Raw genomic sequence first — 16,629 nt, 5'->3', positions numbered from 1 at the left:
AATTTCATAAAAGTTATAAACAATTTAAGGCATGCGGTTTTTGAGGTCCCCTACTAAAATATAGCGAAATTTTACTGAAAAAAAAAAAGCAAACAAAAAATACCAAAATACTTCTAAACCCCTGGGAAGAAATTTTACCATATAAAAGCATATAAAAAAGCAAAATAAAGTTAAATTATTTGTTTTGTACAAAAGATACAGCAAAAAAAAAATCATGTGGTTTTTGGGGCCCGTCTACCTGTAGGGGGTGCCATGACACTACTTTTAAAATGAAAAATTCCTTCTTAAAAAAATTTGTTTTATTTGTAACTTTAATTTACATTTGGTAGCATATTACTTTTATGTAATTTATTTTCAAATGTAAGTTTTTATTAGTATAAATTTTTTTTGAATTAGTTACTTTTTCAGGTAAATGTTAATTACAGTGTGAGAATCTGTTATATTATGTAGTGTAATTTTCAAAAGTAATTAATTTTTTAAATATAAAAGTTGACAGCTTTTTCATGTGACTTACTTTTTCATGTAAAAGTAAACTACATTTTAATGTAATCATCTTTTACATAAAGTACTTTTGAAAGTAAAATAACTTACAATATAAAGCTAAAATCGTTTTAAAAAAGTGAATTACTTATGCGGAAATATAAATTTACATTAAACGTTTAAAATTCTTTATGTAATTTACTTTTCGATAAAAGTTAACTTACAAGTAAAGGAGCCATCGCTATTTAAAAGTCTAAACTTAGAACTGAACTTTTCTAAAAAAGATTATACGCGTGGTTTTTTATTATTTTTTAAAAAAACATTCTCACAGGCTTTAAAAAGCCATTTAACTTCTACCAATGTTTTTTTATGGTTAATCGTTTCTTTTGCATAGTTTTCGTTTTTAAGTAAGCCAGTCACTATAAGTGTTTATGCATGGTTATTACTTTTTGTTATATCTTAACCCTACTATTATGTTGGGGTCCAAACGGACCCCACGAGTAGTTTGTTTTTGCATTATATATTTATGTAGCTAGTATTTTTTTTTAAAATTTAATGTATCTGTCAAATATCACAAAGTGTACAAAGACCAAAAAAATATTTTTTTAAAATTGCTTCCTTTTTTTAGTTATTTTCAAAATATACATCAATGATGTTGGGGTCCATATGGACCCCAACATAGTTTTCTTATAAACTTAATTGTTTTTCATAACTTATGCTTTTAAAAACTGTTTTTATTTTTTATTTGTGACTTAACCTTTTTCTTTGCTATTTTTAGATAAATTAGATAAATTTAGATTTCGTAACAAATATTAAAAATTATGACTGAAAATAAAAAAAGAGTTTGTATTAGATACACTGCTGAACAGGCTCAGGAACTATTGTTTGCATCGCTTGATAGAGATCCATCAAGTGAAGAAGAGCTAACATCTGATGATGATGAAGAGGAAGAAGAAGTTGTTGAAGTAACAACAGACAGCTCAGAATATACTGAGTCATCAGATGATGCTGATTTTCAAGTAGATACTCCTGCAATTTCAAAAGCAGAGAATAGGTCAACACCAGTATTAGGAGCTAGAAGATGTAGAACTCGTGGTGGAGTAAGAGGCACTAGCAGCATTTATGGCTTAAATAGTCAAAGGAGAATAAGTTATGCAAATCAGGTGTTAGATAGAGGAAATATACATAATGATAGAGTTGAGGAAATAAGTCCAGGTAAAACTAATGAAATAGTTGAAACTGAAGTGGAATTTTGCAGTACAACAAATGTTTATAAGTGCCCAAAAAGTAATGAAATATGGCAAAAACAAAAACTAAACAATTCTAAAAAATTTGCAGCACAAAATGTAATGAAATTAAAACCAGGATTAACACCATATGCAATACGTATGACAAATTCAATAAATGATGCTTTTCAACTTTTTTTTACCCCAAAGATCTTCAAGATAGTTCTAACTAATTCAAACAAAGAAGGTGAAATTGTTTTTAAAGAAAAGTGGGCACCAATATCTGAGGATGAACTAAATGGGTTTCTTGGACTTTTATTTTTAGCAGGTGTTTACCGATCAGCAGGTGAAGCTACAGAGGAGCTATGGGACATTAGTGATGGCCGGCAGATTTTTCGTTCGGTAATGAGTCGTGAGCGTTTTCATACCATTTCAAGAGTTTTGAGATTTGACGACAAAGCAACTCGATTATTAAAACGCAACAATGACAAATTTGCACCTATTCGTGAGGTTTTTGACGTTTGGGTACAAACACTTTCAAATAGTTTTAGACCATATGAAAATGTTACTGTTGATGAACAGCTGGTTCCATTTCGTGGACGTTGTTCCTTTAGACAATATATAAAATCCAAACCAGCTAAATATGGCTTAAAGCAATGGTTATTGTGTGATTCTAGTACCAGCTATGTCTTGAATGCACAAATTTATACCGGTCGTATTCATGGGGAGGGACCAGAAAGAAATCAAGGGCAACGAGTAGTACATGATTTAGTTGAAGTCATAAAAGGATCTGGAAGAAATGTTACAATGGACAACTTTTTCACATCAGTAACACTTGCAAAAGAACTTTTGGAGAAAAAATTAAGTCTAGTTGGAACGATGCGCAAAAATAAAAAAGAAATTCCTACAGAATTTTTACCTGCTCGAACACGAGAAGTCTACTCTTCATTGTTTGGTCACCAAGAACAGTTAACTTTAGTCTCATATGTCCCAAAGAAAGGAAAGTCAGTCATTCTGCTGAGTAGCAATCATCGTGATGCAGAGTTATCGAATCGCCCTGACAAAAAACCACAGATAATTCTGGACTATAATTCAACAAAGGGTGGAGTAGATACTCTTGATCAAATGGTCTCTACTTTTTCTACAAAGAGAATGACCCGCAGGTAATTAAAAATAAAGCAATACTCTAAATAAGTTTATGAAATCTATTATTTATTAGTCTATTTTTTATAATTCAGGTGGCCAATGGTAATCTTTTACAACATCCTAGACATATCTGCTGTTAATGCTTTTGTAATTTGGATGCATTTAAATCCAACATGGAATAAACAGAAGACGCATTGCAGAAGATTGTTTTTAAAAGAGCTTGGTAAATCTCTGGTAGCAAACCAACTCCATTCAAGACTGTTACTTTCAAATTTATCTTTAAAGTTACACGATTCTATTTGCGAGTCACTTGAAAATATTTCATCACAAAATGTTGAATTAAGTTCTTCTATGTCGTTCAACGATCCACAAAATAACACAAAATGGAGCAATGATGAAAATAAAGCAAAATATAATAGTAACTTTAGTGTGAAAAGAAAACGAGGTAGATGCAAGCTCTGTGTTAGATCACTTGATAAAAAAGTTCGAAGTACTTGTGATAAATGTAACAATTTTGTATGCTGTACACACAGCAAAATTCTTTGTGAACACTGTGCAAAGTAAACCATACATGCATATATATATACATATATATATATATATATATATATATATATATAAAATACATATATATATACATATATATATATATATATATATATATATATATATATATATATATATATATATATATATATATATATATATATGTATTTTATTCTGTTTTACCAAAAATAATACATAACTTTGTTATTAAAAAAAAATCTAAACAATATATATATATATGTGTGTGTGTGTGTGTTTGTGTGTGTGTATTTTATTCTGTTTGTATTTATATATATATATATATTTTGGTAAAACAGAATAAAATACACACACACAAACACACACACACACACATATATATATATATTGTTTAGATTTTTTTTTAATAACAAAGTTATGTATTATTTTTGGTAAAACAGAATAAAATACATACATATATATATATATATATATATATATATATATATATATATATATATATATATATATATATATATAAATATATATATATGTATATATATATGTATTTTATTCTGTATATATATATATATACATATATATATATACATATATATATATATATACATATATATATACATATATATATGTACATATATACATATATATATATATATATATATATATATATATATATATATATATATATATATATATATATATATATATATATATATATATATATATCTGTTTAGATTTTTTTTTAATAACAAAGTAATGTATTATTCTTGGTAAAACAGAATAAAACTATCTTGGGTAATCTTTTTAAACAACGAATTATTTTATTAAAAACATAATTATTTAGCTGGGGTCCGTATGGACCCCAACGTAACAAGTGCAAGTCAACTAGCGACGGCATAGTAGGGTTAAAAGTTCAGAATTCTAAATATCGTCCTCGGTACTTTATCTTTTTTTACATTTCCAATACGATGTGTTTTTTCAATTTTATAATCACCTAATGTGTCAAATTAAGTTTCTTTAACTTGGCGAATCAGCCTGAATTTTTCTTAAAAAGTAATTTTCTTACTGAAAAATTTATTTCATACTCCATATTAATTAACTCAAATCTCAAGATAAACTTTTACTAAGTTACATACTTAAAAAGAAACAAATTTAACTTGGAATATTTATCTAAAAGATCTTTGAAGATGTTCCTTTGCTCCAGTGAGTTCAAAAACTCAATTGCAAAGCTTAACTTTTAAAAGTCTTTTAAGAAATTACATTTTATTGGTAATCTTTGTAATTTTTTTGCTAGAGTTTCTTCTCGACCCAGGAAAAAAAGTTCAAGAGTTTCTCTAAACTTTTGAAATATATGAAGAGTACACGGGAAAAAACGGCAGTCACATTTAAAAAGTTTTGAGAATTTTTTGCCTAATATCATAATGAAGGATTGTTAAACACGTAATAAATTTAAGGTATATCAAATTAATTTTATATCGAGTTGTTGTGTCCATTGGGAAAAAACAAACCATAATGTGGGGTAATTTCGAACGACTAAAGTGTCGTGGACGTCTAAAGTTGTGGACGTTAGGCGGCCAGAACATTAGTTTTTCGAACTTATTTTGATATTTATTTTAACAGATAAATTGTTCAAGTATTATTTCTGTACTCCAAAAGAAAAAACTGTGAATATTTAACTTTTATTATTATCCACTATTATCATTTGTTTGCCAATGAGAAATATTTTAGAGCCAAAAAAATGAAGAAAAAGAAAAATACTGCTAGTAAAGCTAAAAGAAGAAAGAATTTTTTTTTTTTAAATTTCGCTAACATGAAAATGTCACAGTACAATTATGTGCAGTTCATATGATTATACAATTAAAAAAATCAAATATCAGCATAATTAAATAAGAAAATACTCACATATTAAAATATAAGCATATACCCAGTAAGCATTGAACAGTTGGTAAGTAGTTGGCCCGATCCTAATAACCAATTATTAGCTACAGTTGGGCCAACAGTCGGCTATTTAGTTGGTACCGTGAAAAAAACGTAACGCTTTTACCAACACTTAGCCAATTGTTATATATACTGTTGGTACCATTAAGGGCCCAATAGTAATAAAACAGTTGGCTAACAGTTGGTACCATTACCGGCCCAACTATATGATTTTTTTCGCGATTTTTAAATTCGCTTTTGCACTTTAATTGAAAATTCAAATGTTGTAAATGTTTACAACTACCTTTACAACTTGACGTGATTGTGAAAAATGGGTTGCATATTTGAAATCAAAATGAGAAATTCTTTACAAAAAACAAACAGTTTGCTCAGCACCAAAAAAAATTTTATTTATTTCAAAATTTATTTTAGATATTTTTGTTTTTAAGTTTTCAAGCTAAAAAGATGAGATTTTATTTTTTCAACTTAAAAACAAAAATATCTAAAAAAAATTTTGTTATCTGTCTATCTAATCACAAATAAGTTGCAACATTTAAAACTATGTTTTTTATAAATGTTTTATTTACCTAAGTTTATCTAATTATATGACTTTTATGTAAAACTATTTATTTTTACAGGACCCAAACATGTCTAAAAGATTGTAAAAAATAAAAAATAAATTGTTTGCACTTCATTATATATGAAAATACACAAAAAAATGTTTTTAACCAACACTCGTTTTAAAAGTTCATTAATTATAATTCACTCTAGTTTATGTTTCATAATGAATTACATGAAAAAAAAATTAAATTAAAATATGATCTGGAAGATTTGCAACTTTCATATTTTTCTAAAAAAATTGAAAATCACTGGTCCACTCTGCTTTCAAATCATGCTGCAGCATCTTTTGCCACAGCTGATAATTTTTAATATTATTTCTAATGCAGATTGAAATAAAGAAATTTATAAAAAAAAACTAAGAAGAGAGAGAATCTATAATAAAAATCATGTAAAGAGAATCCATAAAGTCAGTAAACATAAGGGGAGGGGGGGGGGAGTAGGTACTGCAAAGTTTGACAAGAATTGACAATGGGGAGGGGGGCGTTTAGACCAAAATGATGTAAATTTAAAAAAAAATAATTTAAGTTTATACAAGTAGATTTTAAAGGTATTTACATCTACAATGTGGTATAGAAACGGTATATTTGTTTTATGGGTAATTCGATATAAGTTTCCCAGAGACATTAAATAAATTAAAAATTTACCAACGTTTTATTATTGTATTACCATTTGACTGCAAATCTAATTGTTTACAAATATCAACAACTTGTATATAAATTTAACAATCGTTATTCACTCCCTAGCGGATTATAAAATGTGCTTCAAAGCAAACACATTAAGTCATTTGTCATTATTTCAAATACCAAACTTTATTTCTTATCTCTAGCGACTTGTAAAACGTGATGCAATGCAAATACATAAAGTCATTATTGCAAATAAAAAACGCTAATTGCTCCTAATAGGCTTGAAGAAATTATGTTAAACAGCTTGCGCTGACAGGAGTAAAATTATTATTTTGATTGATTATTTTGATAAACAAAACTGATAAATCAATAATACAAGTATGAATAAAGCAGCAGATCTAATTATACCTGAAGAGGACAATAACTTATTAGTTTGCGGAGAGCATTCACTACCTATTGTTTCAACTGAAGATCACTCCAACAACCCATTGATATTTAAGTTCTAAATATAATTTCAATTTCAAATTTTACTTAGTTCTTGAAGCATTGATATAATTTCTAATTTTAATTTTACTTATTTTGAATCAGTTCTGATTAAATTAATTTCAGTTCAGTTCTTATGATTTCAATCATTTTAATTCTTATTTCAGTTTCTAAATCAGTTCATATTTTACTTCTATCAAATTTCACAGCAATTAGTAGTCCCTAAAAACACGACATGCTTTCCTAAATTTGATGGAACTCCAACATCCCCACACGGGTGAGATGCTTGCCGAATGTTTAAAGAAATGTCTTGACCAGTGGGGTATTAGAGAAAATCAAGTTATGTTGATTGTTTCAGACAACGGGTCTAATATGGTTAAAGCCATCAGGCTCTTACAGGAAGTGCATGCAGCTAAGAAATCTGACGAATCTGAATCTTATGAGTTTGAATCTGACGAGTCTGAACATGAAACTGATGAGGAAGAGATCCAGTCTCAGTCAGAACAAACTAATTTATTCCTACCAGATCATATTCCATATCGTCGAATGCCCTGTATGGCTCACACACTCCAGCTTCTCATAAAACCAGTTTATGAACATTATAGTGCAACCATCTTAGAAACGAGACAAGTTGTATCAAGAATTAGGAAATCGAGTGTGGCAATTGAGAAACTTATTGACAAGTGTGGGAAGTCTGTGATAACTGACTGCACCTCAAGATGGAACAGTACATATCAGATGATTGACCGGCTGTTGAAAATAAAGATATCGGTGAATGAAGTTCTTACAGAAATTGGTACTTATTAATTTATTATTTAAGTTATTAGTGTATATAAATTGTTTTCGGGATTTTATTAAATCTACAAAATTGTGTCTTACCTTATTTAAACTAAAAATACGAAAATGTTAATAAATTGTAAGTTCATTAGTCATTATCATTAAAAAACAAGACATGGCATATAGTCTTTAAATTAGGTTTACTAATAATACGGAAAGACTTTACCCTGCCTTTTAAATCACATCACAACAGCATGGAAAAAAGAGACCTATATCAATGACAATATTAGTTATTACAATTACAACAATATTAGTTATTACAATTGTTATTAGTAAACTTTAATTACAGATAGTTTACTTAAATTTAGGAATCGACACATTTAAAGCAAGTGAATGGGTTCACTTTTGGAACCATTTGCAGTACAAACAGATATACTTCAGACCGATGCCCAGTCTCTTTCACAGGTTCTACCATCTATACTCAATTTGGAATGCCATTTACAAGAATATCCTACCAACAAGTCTTTTACAGCGAATCTTCTTGGAGATCTACGTCAACGGTTTCAATCAATTCTGCAGCCGGACTCAGATACGTTTAATCCTCTTCAGTCTGCTGCATGTTTGTTAGATCCAACCGTTGCTGTCTTTATACTCACACCGGAAATGGACACCTTGCTCCATGCAGCAAAGATGTATATAATAAAAGTTTGTGGAGTAGAACAAGTATTACAAGCTGCTGCTGAGTCAAATGGATCTGAATGTGAATTTGCTGCCATAAAGCGCTTTAAATTCTTGTCAAATAAAATCTTTACAAAAGAAGGAAAGATTTATAACCAAGACAATATCACTGTTGCAAGTCAGCTGTCAAGGTATTTGGTTGACATAAGCGGTGATAAAGCGCTGCAAAGTAACGGCCTGCTCTTTTGGAAACAATACAAAAGCAAGTATAGCAAGATTGCAATTTTGGCTGAAGATTTACTGTCCGCCCCAGCATCACAGGCGTTTGTAGAAAGGATTTTTTCACTTTGTGGAATTTTAACTGTTGGTCGCCGCAATCGAATGAAAAAATCATTAGAGATGAGAGTTTTTATGAAACTGAACAAAAACTTGTAATTATAATTCAACCAGATATTTTCTTTCAATTTCAAAAAAAAAATCTTATTATAACTCAATTGAATCATTGAATGACTATTTTATGACTATTTGTATGGTTATTTAGATGTTTATTACTAAATAAAAAAAAAATTTTAAAATTCTTTCTTGAAACTTATGTATTACATTATTTCTTGAAATAATGATAGGGGAGACCGGGGCTAGTTGTCAGCAGGGGTAAGTTGACGATTTGCGTTTATGTGCAGAGTCTTTTATCAAAAAGTATCAAAAATCTTAGGGAACTTTCCTAATTGATCATTTCATCTTAGGTCCTATGAATAAAACTACTATAAATATTCCAGTCACAACTGATTTACTATTATCAGTCAGGTTTTTTTAGTAGTTGTCGTTTTTCAGGATCTTTAGGCAGTTAGTTGAAAAGCTTTTGGGGTTTATTGGCAAAATTTTCACAGGGGAAGCTGAAAAACAAAAATATCTTTATAAAATCAATTTTTATTTAAATTATTATTTGTAACAATATTGAAAAAATTTATTTTTACAAAAAAAAATTTTTTTAATTTATTTTTTACAAAAAAAATTTTTTATGGGATTTTGTTACCAGAAACAAAGGTGGAGTGTTGTTTTGGCTTCGTATTCGAACTACTAACTGCTTCTAGCTCATGTAAATATTAAAAATTTTTTATAAATTTTTACTCACTAATACGTTTGTAATCTTTATTATAGTTTGCGCCAACTTACCCCGGGGTGGGGTAATTTTTTTTTTTTCAAGGCCCCGGAAGAAGCCATAAGATTTTTTTTTTTTTAATGAATGCAACAAGTACAAGTTACCCAAATTCATAAACTTCAAAATTGCACTTTAATTTTTTCAAAAAAATGTGTCCTTAGGACTACTAATTGCTGTGAAATTTGATAGAAGTAAAATATGAACTGATTTAGAAACTGAAATAAGAATTAAAATGATTGAAATCATAAGAACTGAACTGAAATTAATTTAATCAGAACTGATTCAAAATAAGTAAAATTAAAATTAGAAATTATATCAATGCTTCAAGAACTAAGTAAAATTTGAAATTGAAATTATATTTAGAACTTAAATATCAATGGGTTGTTGGAGTGATCTTCAGTTGAAACAATAGGTAGTGAATGCTCTCCGCAAACTAATAAGTTATTGTCCTCTTCAGGTATAATTAGATCTGCTGCTTTATTCATACTTGTATTATTGATTTATCAGTTTTGTTTATCAAAATAATCAATCAAAATAATAATTTTACTCCTGTCAGCGCAAGCTGTTTAACATAATTTCTTCAAGCCTATTAGGAGCAATTAGCGTTTTTTATTTGCAATAATGACTTTATGTATTTGCATTGCATCACGTTTTACAAGTCGCTAGAGATAAGAAATAAAGTTTGGTATTTGAAATAATGACAAATGACTTAATGTGTTTGCTTTGAAGCACATTTTATAATCCGCTAGGGAGTGAATAACGATTGTTAAATTTATATACAAGTTGTTGATATTTGTAAACAATTAGATTTGCAGTCAAATGGTAATACAATAATAAAACGTTGGTAAATTTTTAATTTATTTAATGTCTCTGGGAAACTTATATCGAATTACCCATAAAACAAATATACCGTTTCTATACCACATTGTAGATGTAAATACCTTTAAAATCTACTTGTATAAACTTAAATTATTTTTTTTTAAATTTACATCATTTTGGTCTAAACGCCCCCCTCCCCATTGTCAATTCTTGTCAAACTTTGCAGTACCTACTCCCCCCCCCCTCCCCTTATGTTTACTGACTTTATGGATTCTCTTTACATGATTTTTATTATAGATTCTCTCTCTTCTTAGTTTTTTTTTATAAATTTCTTTATTTCAATCTGCATTAGAAATAATATTAAAAATTATCAGCTGTGGCAAAAGATGCTGCAGCATGATTTGAAAGCAGAGTGGACCAGTGATTTTCAATTTTTTTAGAAAAATATGAAAGTTGCAAATCTTCCAGATCATATTTTAATTTAATTTTTTTTTCATGTAATTCATTATGAAACATAAACTAGAGTGAATTATAATTAATGAACTTTTAAAACGAGTGTTGGTTAAAAACATTTTTTTGTGTATTTTCATATATAATGAAGTGCAAACAATTTATTTTTTATTTTTTACAATCTTTTAGACATGTTTGGGTCCTGTAAAAATAAATAGTTTTACATAAAAGTCATATAATTAGATAAACTTAGGTAAATAAAACATTTATAAAAAACATAGTTTTAAATGTTGCAACTTATTTGTGATTAGATAGACAGATAACAAAATTTTTTTTAGATATTTTTGTTTTTAAGTTGAAAAAATAAAATCTCATCTTTTTAGCTTGAAAACTTAAAAACAAAAATATCTAAAATAAATTTTGAAATAAATAAAATTTTTTTTGGTGCTGAGCAAACTGTTTGTTTTTTGTAAAGAATTTCTCATTTTGATTTCAAATATGCAACCCATTTTTCACAATCACGTCAAGTTGTAAAGGTAGTTGTAAACATTTACAACATTTGAATTTTCAATTAAAGTGCAAAAGCGAATTTAAAAATCGCGAAAAAAATCATATAGTTGGGCCGGTAATGGTACCAACTGTTAGCCAACTGTTTTATTACTATTGGGCCCTTAATGGTACCAACAGTATATATAACAATTGGCTAAGTGTTGGTAAAAGCGTTACGTTTTTTTCACGGTACCAACTAAATAGCCGACTGTTGGCCCAACTGTAGCTAATAATTGGTTATTAGGATCGGGCCAACTACTTACCAACTGTTCAATGCTTACTGGGTATATGCTTATATTTTAATATGTGAGTATTTTCTTATTTAATTATGCTGATATTTGATTTTTTTAATTGTATAATCATATGAACTGCACATAATTGTACTGTGACATTTTCATGTTAGCGAAATTTAAAAAAAAAAAATTCTTTCTTCTTTTAGCTTTACTAGCAGTATTTTTCTTTTTCTTCATTTTTTTGGCTCTAAAATATTTCTCATTGGCAAACAAATGATAATAGTGGATAATAATAAAAGTTAAATATTCACAGTTTTTTCTTTTGGAGTACAGAAATAATACTTGAACAATTTATCTGTTAAAATAAATATCAAAATAAGTTCGAAAAACTAATGTTCTGGCCGCCTAACGTCCACAACTTTAGACGTCCACGACACTTTAGTCGTTCGAAATTACCCCACATTATGGTTTGTTTTTTCCCAATGGACACAACAACTCGATATAAAATTAATTTGATATACCTTAAATTTATTACGTGTTTAACAATCCTTCATTATGATATTAGGCAAAAAATTCTCAAAACTTTTTAAATGTGACTGCCGTTTTTTCCCGTGTACTCTTCATATATTTCAAAAGTTTAGAGAAACTCTTGAACTTTTTTTCCTGGGTCGAGAAGAAACTCTAGCAAAAAAATTACAAAGATTACCAATAAAATGTAATTTCTTAAAAGACTTTTAAAAGTTAAGCTTTGCAATTGAGTTTTTGAACTCACTGGAGCAAAGGAACATCTTCAAAGATCTTTTAGATAAATATTCCAAGTTAAATTTGTTTCTTTTTAAGTATGTAACTTAGTAAAAGTTTATCTTGAGATTTGAGTTAATTAATATGGAGTATGAAATAAATTTTTCAGTAAGAAAATTACTTTTTAAGAAAAATTCAGGCTGATTCGCCAAGTTAAAGAAACTTAATTTGACACATTAGGTGATTATAAAATTGAAAAAACACATCGTATTGGAAATGTAAAAAAAGATAAAGTACCGAGGACGATATTTAGAATTCTGAACTTTTAACCCTACTATGCCGTCGCTAGTTGACTTGCACTTGTTACGTTGGGGTCCATACGGACCCCAGCTAAATAATTATGTTTTTAATAAAATAATTCGTTGTTTAAAAAGATTACCCAAGATAGTTTTATTCTGTTTTACCAAGAATAATACATTACTTTGTTATTAAAAAAAAATCTAAACAGATATATATATATATATATATATATATATATATATATATATATATATATATATATATATATATATATATATATATATATATATATGTATATATGTACATATATATATGTATATATATATGTATATATATATATATATGTATATATATATATGTATATATATATATATACAGAATAAAATACATATATATATACATATATATATATTTATATATATATATATATATATATATATATATATATATATATATATATATATATATATATATATATGTATGTATTTTATTCTGTTTTACCAAAAATAATACATAACTTTGTTATTAAAAAAAAATCTAAACAATATATATATATATGTGTGTGTGTGTGTGTTTGTGTGTGTGTATTTTATTCTGTTTTACCAAAATATATATATATATATAAATACAAACAGAATAAAATACACACACACAAACACACACACACACACATATATATATATATTGTTTAGATTTTTTTTTAATAACAAAGTTATGTATTATTTTTGGTAAAACAGAATAAAATACATATATATATATATATATATATATATATATATATATATATATATATATATATATATATATATATATATATATGTATATATATATGTATTTTATATATATATATATATATATATATATATATGTATATATATATGCATGTATGGTTTACTTTGCACAGTGTTCACAAAGAATTTTGCTGTGTGTACAGCATACAAAATTGTTACATTTATCACAAGTACTTCGAACTTTTTTATCAAGTGATCTAACACAGAGCTTGCATCTACCTCGTTTTCTTTTCACACTAAAGTTACTATTATATTTTGCTTTATTTTCATCATTGCTCCATTTTGTGTTATTTTGTGGATCGTTGAACGACATAGAAGAACTTAATTCAACATTTTGTGATGAAATATTTTCAAGTGACTCGCAAATAGAATCGTGTAACTTTAAAGATAAATTTGAAAGTAACAGTCTTGAATGGAGTTGGTTTGCTACCAGAGATTTACCAAGCTCTTTTAAAAACAATCTTCTGCAATGCGTCTTCTGTTTATTCCATGTTGGATTTAAATGCATCCAAATTACAAAAGCATTAACAGCAGATATGTCTAGGATGTTGTAAAAGATTACCATTGGCCACCTGAATTATAAAAAATAGACTAATAAATAATAGATTTCATAAACTTATTTAGAGTATTGCTTTATTTTTAATTACCTGCGGGTCATTCTCTTTGTAGAAAAAGTAGAGACCATTTGATCAAGAGTATCTACTCCACCCTTTGTTGAATTATAGTCCAGAATTATCTGTGGTTTTTTGTCAGGGCGATTCGATAACTCTGCATCACGATGATTGCTACTCAGCAGAATGACTGACTTTCCTTTCTTTGGGACATATGAGACTAAAGTTAACTGTTCTTGGTGACCAAACAATGAAGAGTAGACTTCTCGTGTTCGAGCAGGTAAAAATTCTGTAGGAATTTCTTTTTTATTTTTGCGCATCGTTCCAACTAGACTTAATTTTTTCTCCAAAAGTTCTTTTGCAAGTGTTACTGATGTGAAAAAGTTGTCCATTGTAACATTTCTTCCAGATCCTTTTATGACTTCAACTAAATCATGTACTACTCGTTGCCCTTGATTTCTTTCTGGTCCCTCCCCATGAATACGACCGGTATAAATTTGTGCATTCAAGACATAGCTGGTACTAGAATCACACAATAACCATTGCTTTAAGCCATATTTAGCTGGTTTGGATTTTATATATTGTCTAAAGGAACAACGTCCACGAAATGGAACCAGCTGTTCATCAACAGTAACATTTTCATATGGTCTAAAACTATTTGAAAGTGTTTGTACCCAAACGTCAAAAACCTCACGAATAGGTGCAAATTTGTCATTGTTGCGTTTTAATAATCGAGTTGCTTTGTCGTCAAATCTCAAAACTCTTGAAATGGTATGAAAACGCTCACGACTCATTACCGAACGAAAAATCTGCCGGCCATCACTAATGTCCCATAGCTCCTCTGTAGCTTCACCTGCTGATCGGTAAACACCTGCTAAAAATAAAAGTCCAAGAAACCCATTTAGTTCATCCTCAGATATTGGTGCCCACTTTTCTTTAAAAACAATTTCACCTTCTTTGTTTGAATTAGTTAGAACTATCTTGAAGATCTTTGGGGTAAAAAAAAGTTGAAAAGCATCATTTATTGAATTTGTCATACGTATTGCATATGGTGTTAATCCTGGTTTTAATTTCATTACATTTTGTGCTGCAAATTTTTTAGAATTGTTTAGTTTTTGTTTTTGCCATATTTCATTACTTTTTGGGCACTTATAAACATTTGTTGTACTGCAAAATTCCACTTCAGTTTCAACTATTTCATTAGTTTTACCTGGACTTATTTCCTCAACTCTATCATTATGTATATTTCCTCTATCTAACACCTGATTTGCATAACTTATTCTCCTTTGACTATTTAAGCCATAAATGCTGCTAGTGCCTCTTACTCCACCACGAGTTCTACATCTTCTAGCTCCTAATACTGGTGTTGACCTATTCTCTGCTTTTGAAATTGCAGGAGTATCTACTTGAAAATCAGCATCATCTGATGACTCAGTATATTCTGAGCTGTCTGTTGTTACTTCAACAACTTCTTCTTCCTCTTCATCATCATCAGATGTTAGCTCTTCTTCACTTGATGGATCTCTATCAAGCGATGCAAACAATAGTTCCTGAGCCTGTTCAGCAGTGTATCTAATACAAACTCTTTTTTTATTTTCAGTCATAATTTTTAATATTTGTTACGAAATCTAAATTTATCTAATTTATCTAAAAATAGCAAAGAAAAAGGTTAAGTCACAAATAAAAAATAAAAACAGTTTTTAAAAGCATAAGTTATGAAAAACAATTAAGTTTATAAGAAAACTATGTTGGGGTCCATATGGACCCCAACATCATTGATGTATATTTTGAAAATAACTAAAAAAAGGAAGCAATTTTAAAAAAATATTTTTTTGGTCTTTGTACACTTTGTGATATTTGACAGATACATTAAATTTTAAAAAAAAATACTAGCTACATAAATATATAATGCAAAAACAAACTACTCGTGGGGTCCGTTTGGACCCCAACATAATAGTAGGGTTAAGATATAACAAAAAGTAATAACCATGCATAAACACTTATAGTGACTGGCTTACTTAAAAACGAAAACTATGCAAAAGAAACGATTAACCATAAAAAAACATTGGTAGAAGTTAAATGGCTTTTTAAAGCCTGTGAGAATGTTTTTTTAAAAAATAATAAAAAACCACGCGTATAATCTTTTTTAGAAAAGTTCAGTTCTAAGTTTAGACTTTTAAATAGCGATGGCTCCTTTACTTGTAAGTTAACTTTTATCGAAAAGTAAATTACATAAAGAATTTTAAACGTTTAATGTAAATTTATATTTCCGCATAAGTAATTCACTTTTTTAAAACGATTTTAGCTTTATATTGTAAGTTATTTTACTTTCAAAAGTACTTTATGTAAAAGATGATTACATTAAAATGTAGTTTACTTTTACATGAAAAAGTAAGTCACATGAAAAAGCTGTCAACTTTTATATTTAAAAAATTAATTACTTTTGAAAATTACACTACATAATATAACAGATTCTCACACTGTAATTAACATTTACCTG

General features: G+C 28.0%; 2 protein-coding genes across 2 annotated transcripts; one reads left to right on the top strand and one right to left on the bottom strand.

The window, feature by feature from the left end:
* Positions 1-1,301: 1,301 nt before the first annotated feature.
* On the top strand, positions 1,302-3,416 carry LOC136074009 (piggyBac transposable element-derived protein 4-like). Its single transcript, XM_065786306.1, has 2 exons — positions 1,302-2,869; positions 2,945-3,416. The coding sequence occupies exons 1-2, from the start codon at positions 1,302-1,304 to the stop codon at positions 3,414-3,416; spliced, it is 2,040 nt and encodes a 679-aa protein (XP_065642378.1).
* A 10,202-nt stretch (positions 3,417-13,618) lies between these two features.
* Positions 13,619-15,733, bottom strand: LOC136074008 (piggyBac transposable element-derived protein 4-like). The gene is made up of 2 exons (XM_065786305.1): positions 14,166-15,733; positions 13,619-14,090 (listed from the first exon to the last, which is right to left on the bottom strand). The coding sequence occupies exons 1-2, from the start codon at positions 15,731-15,733 to the stop codon at positions 13,619-13,621; spliced, it is 2,040 nt and encodes a 679-aa protein (XP_065642377.1).
* Positions 15,734-16,629: the final 896 nt, after the last annotated feature.

Source organism: Hydra vulgaris, chromosome 01 (assembly GCF_038396675.1).
Source record: "Hydra vulgaris chromosome 01, alternate assembly HydraT2T_AEP".
Taxonomy (NCBI): Eukaryota; Metazoa; Cnidaria; class Hydrozoa; order Anthoathecata; family Hydridae; genus Hydra; species Hydra vulgaris.
This window is presented reverse-complemented; position numbering and strand designations above follow the sequence as displayed.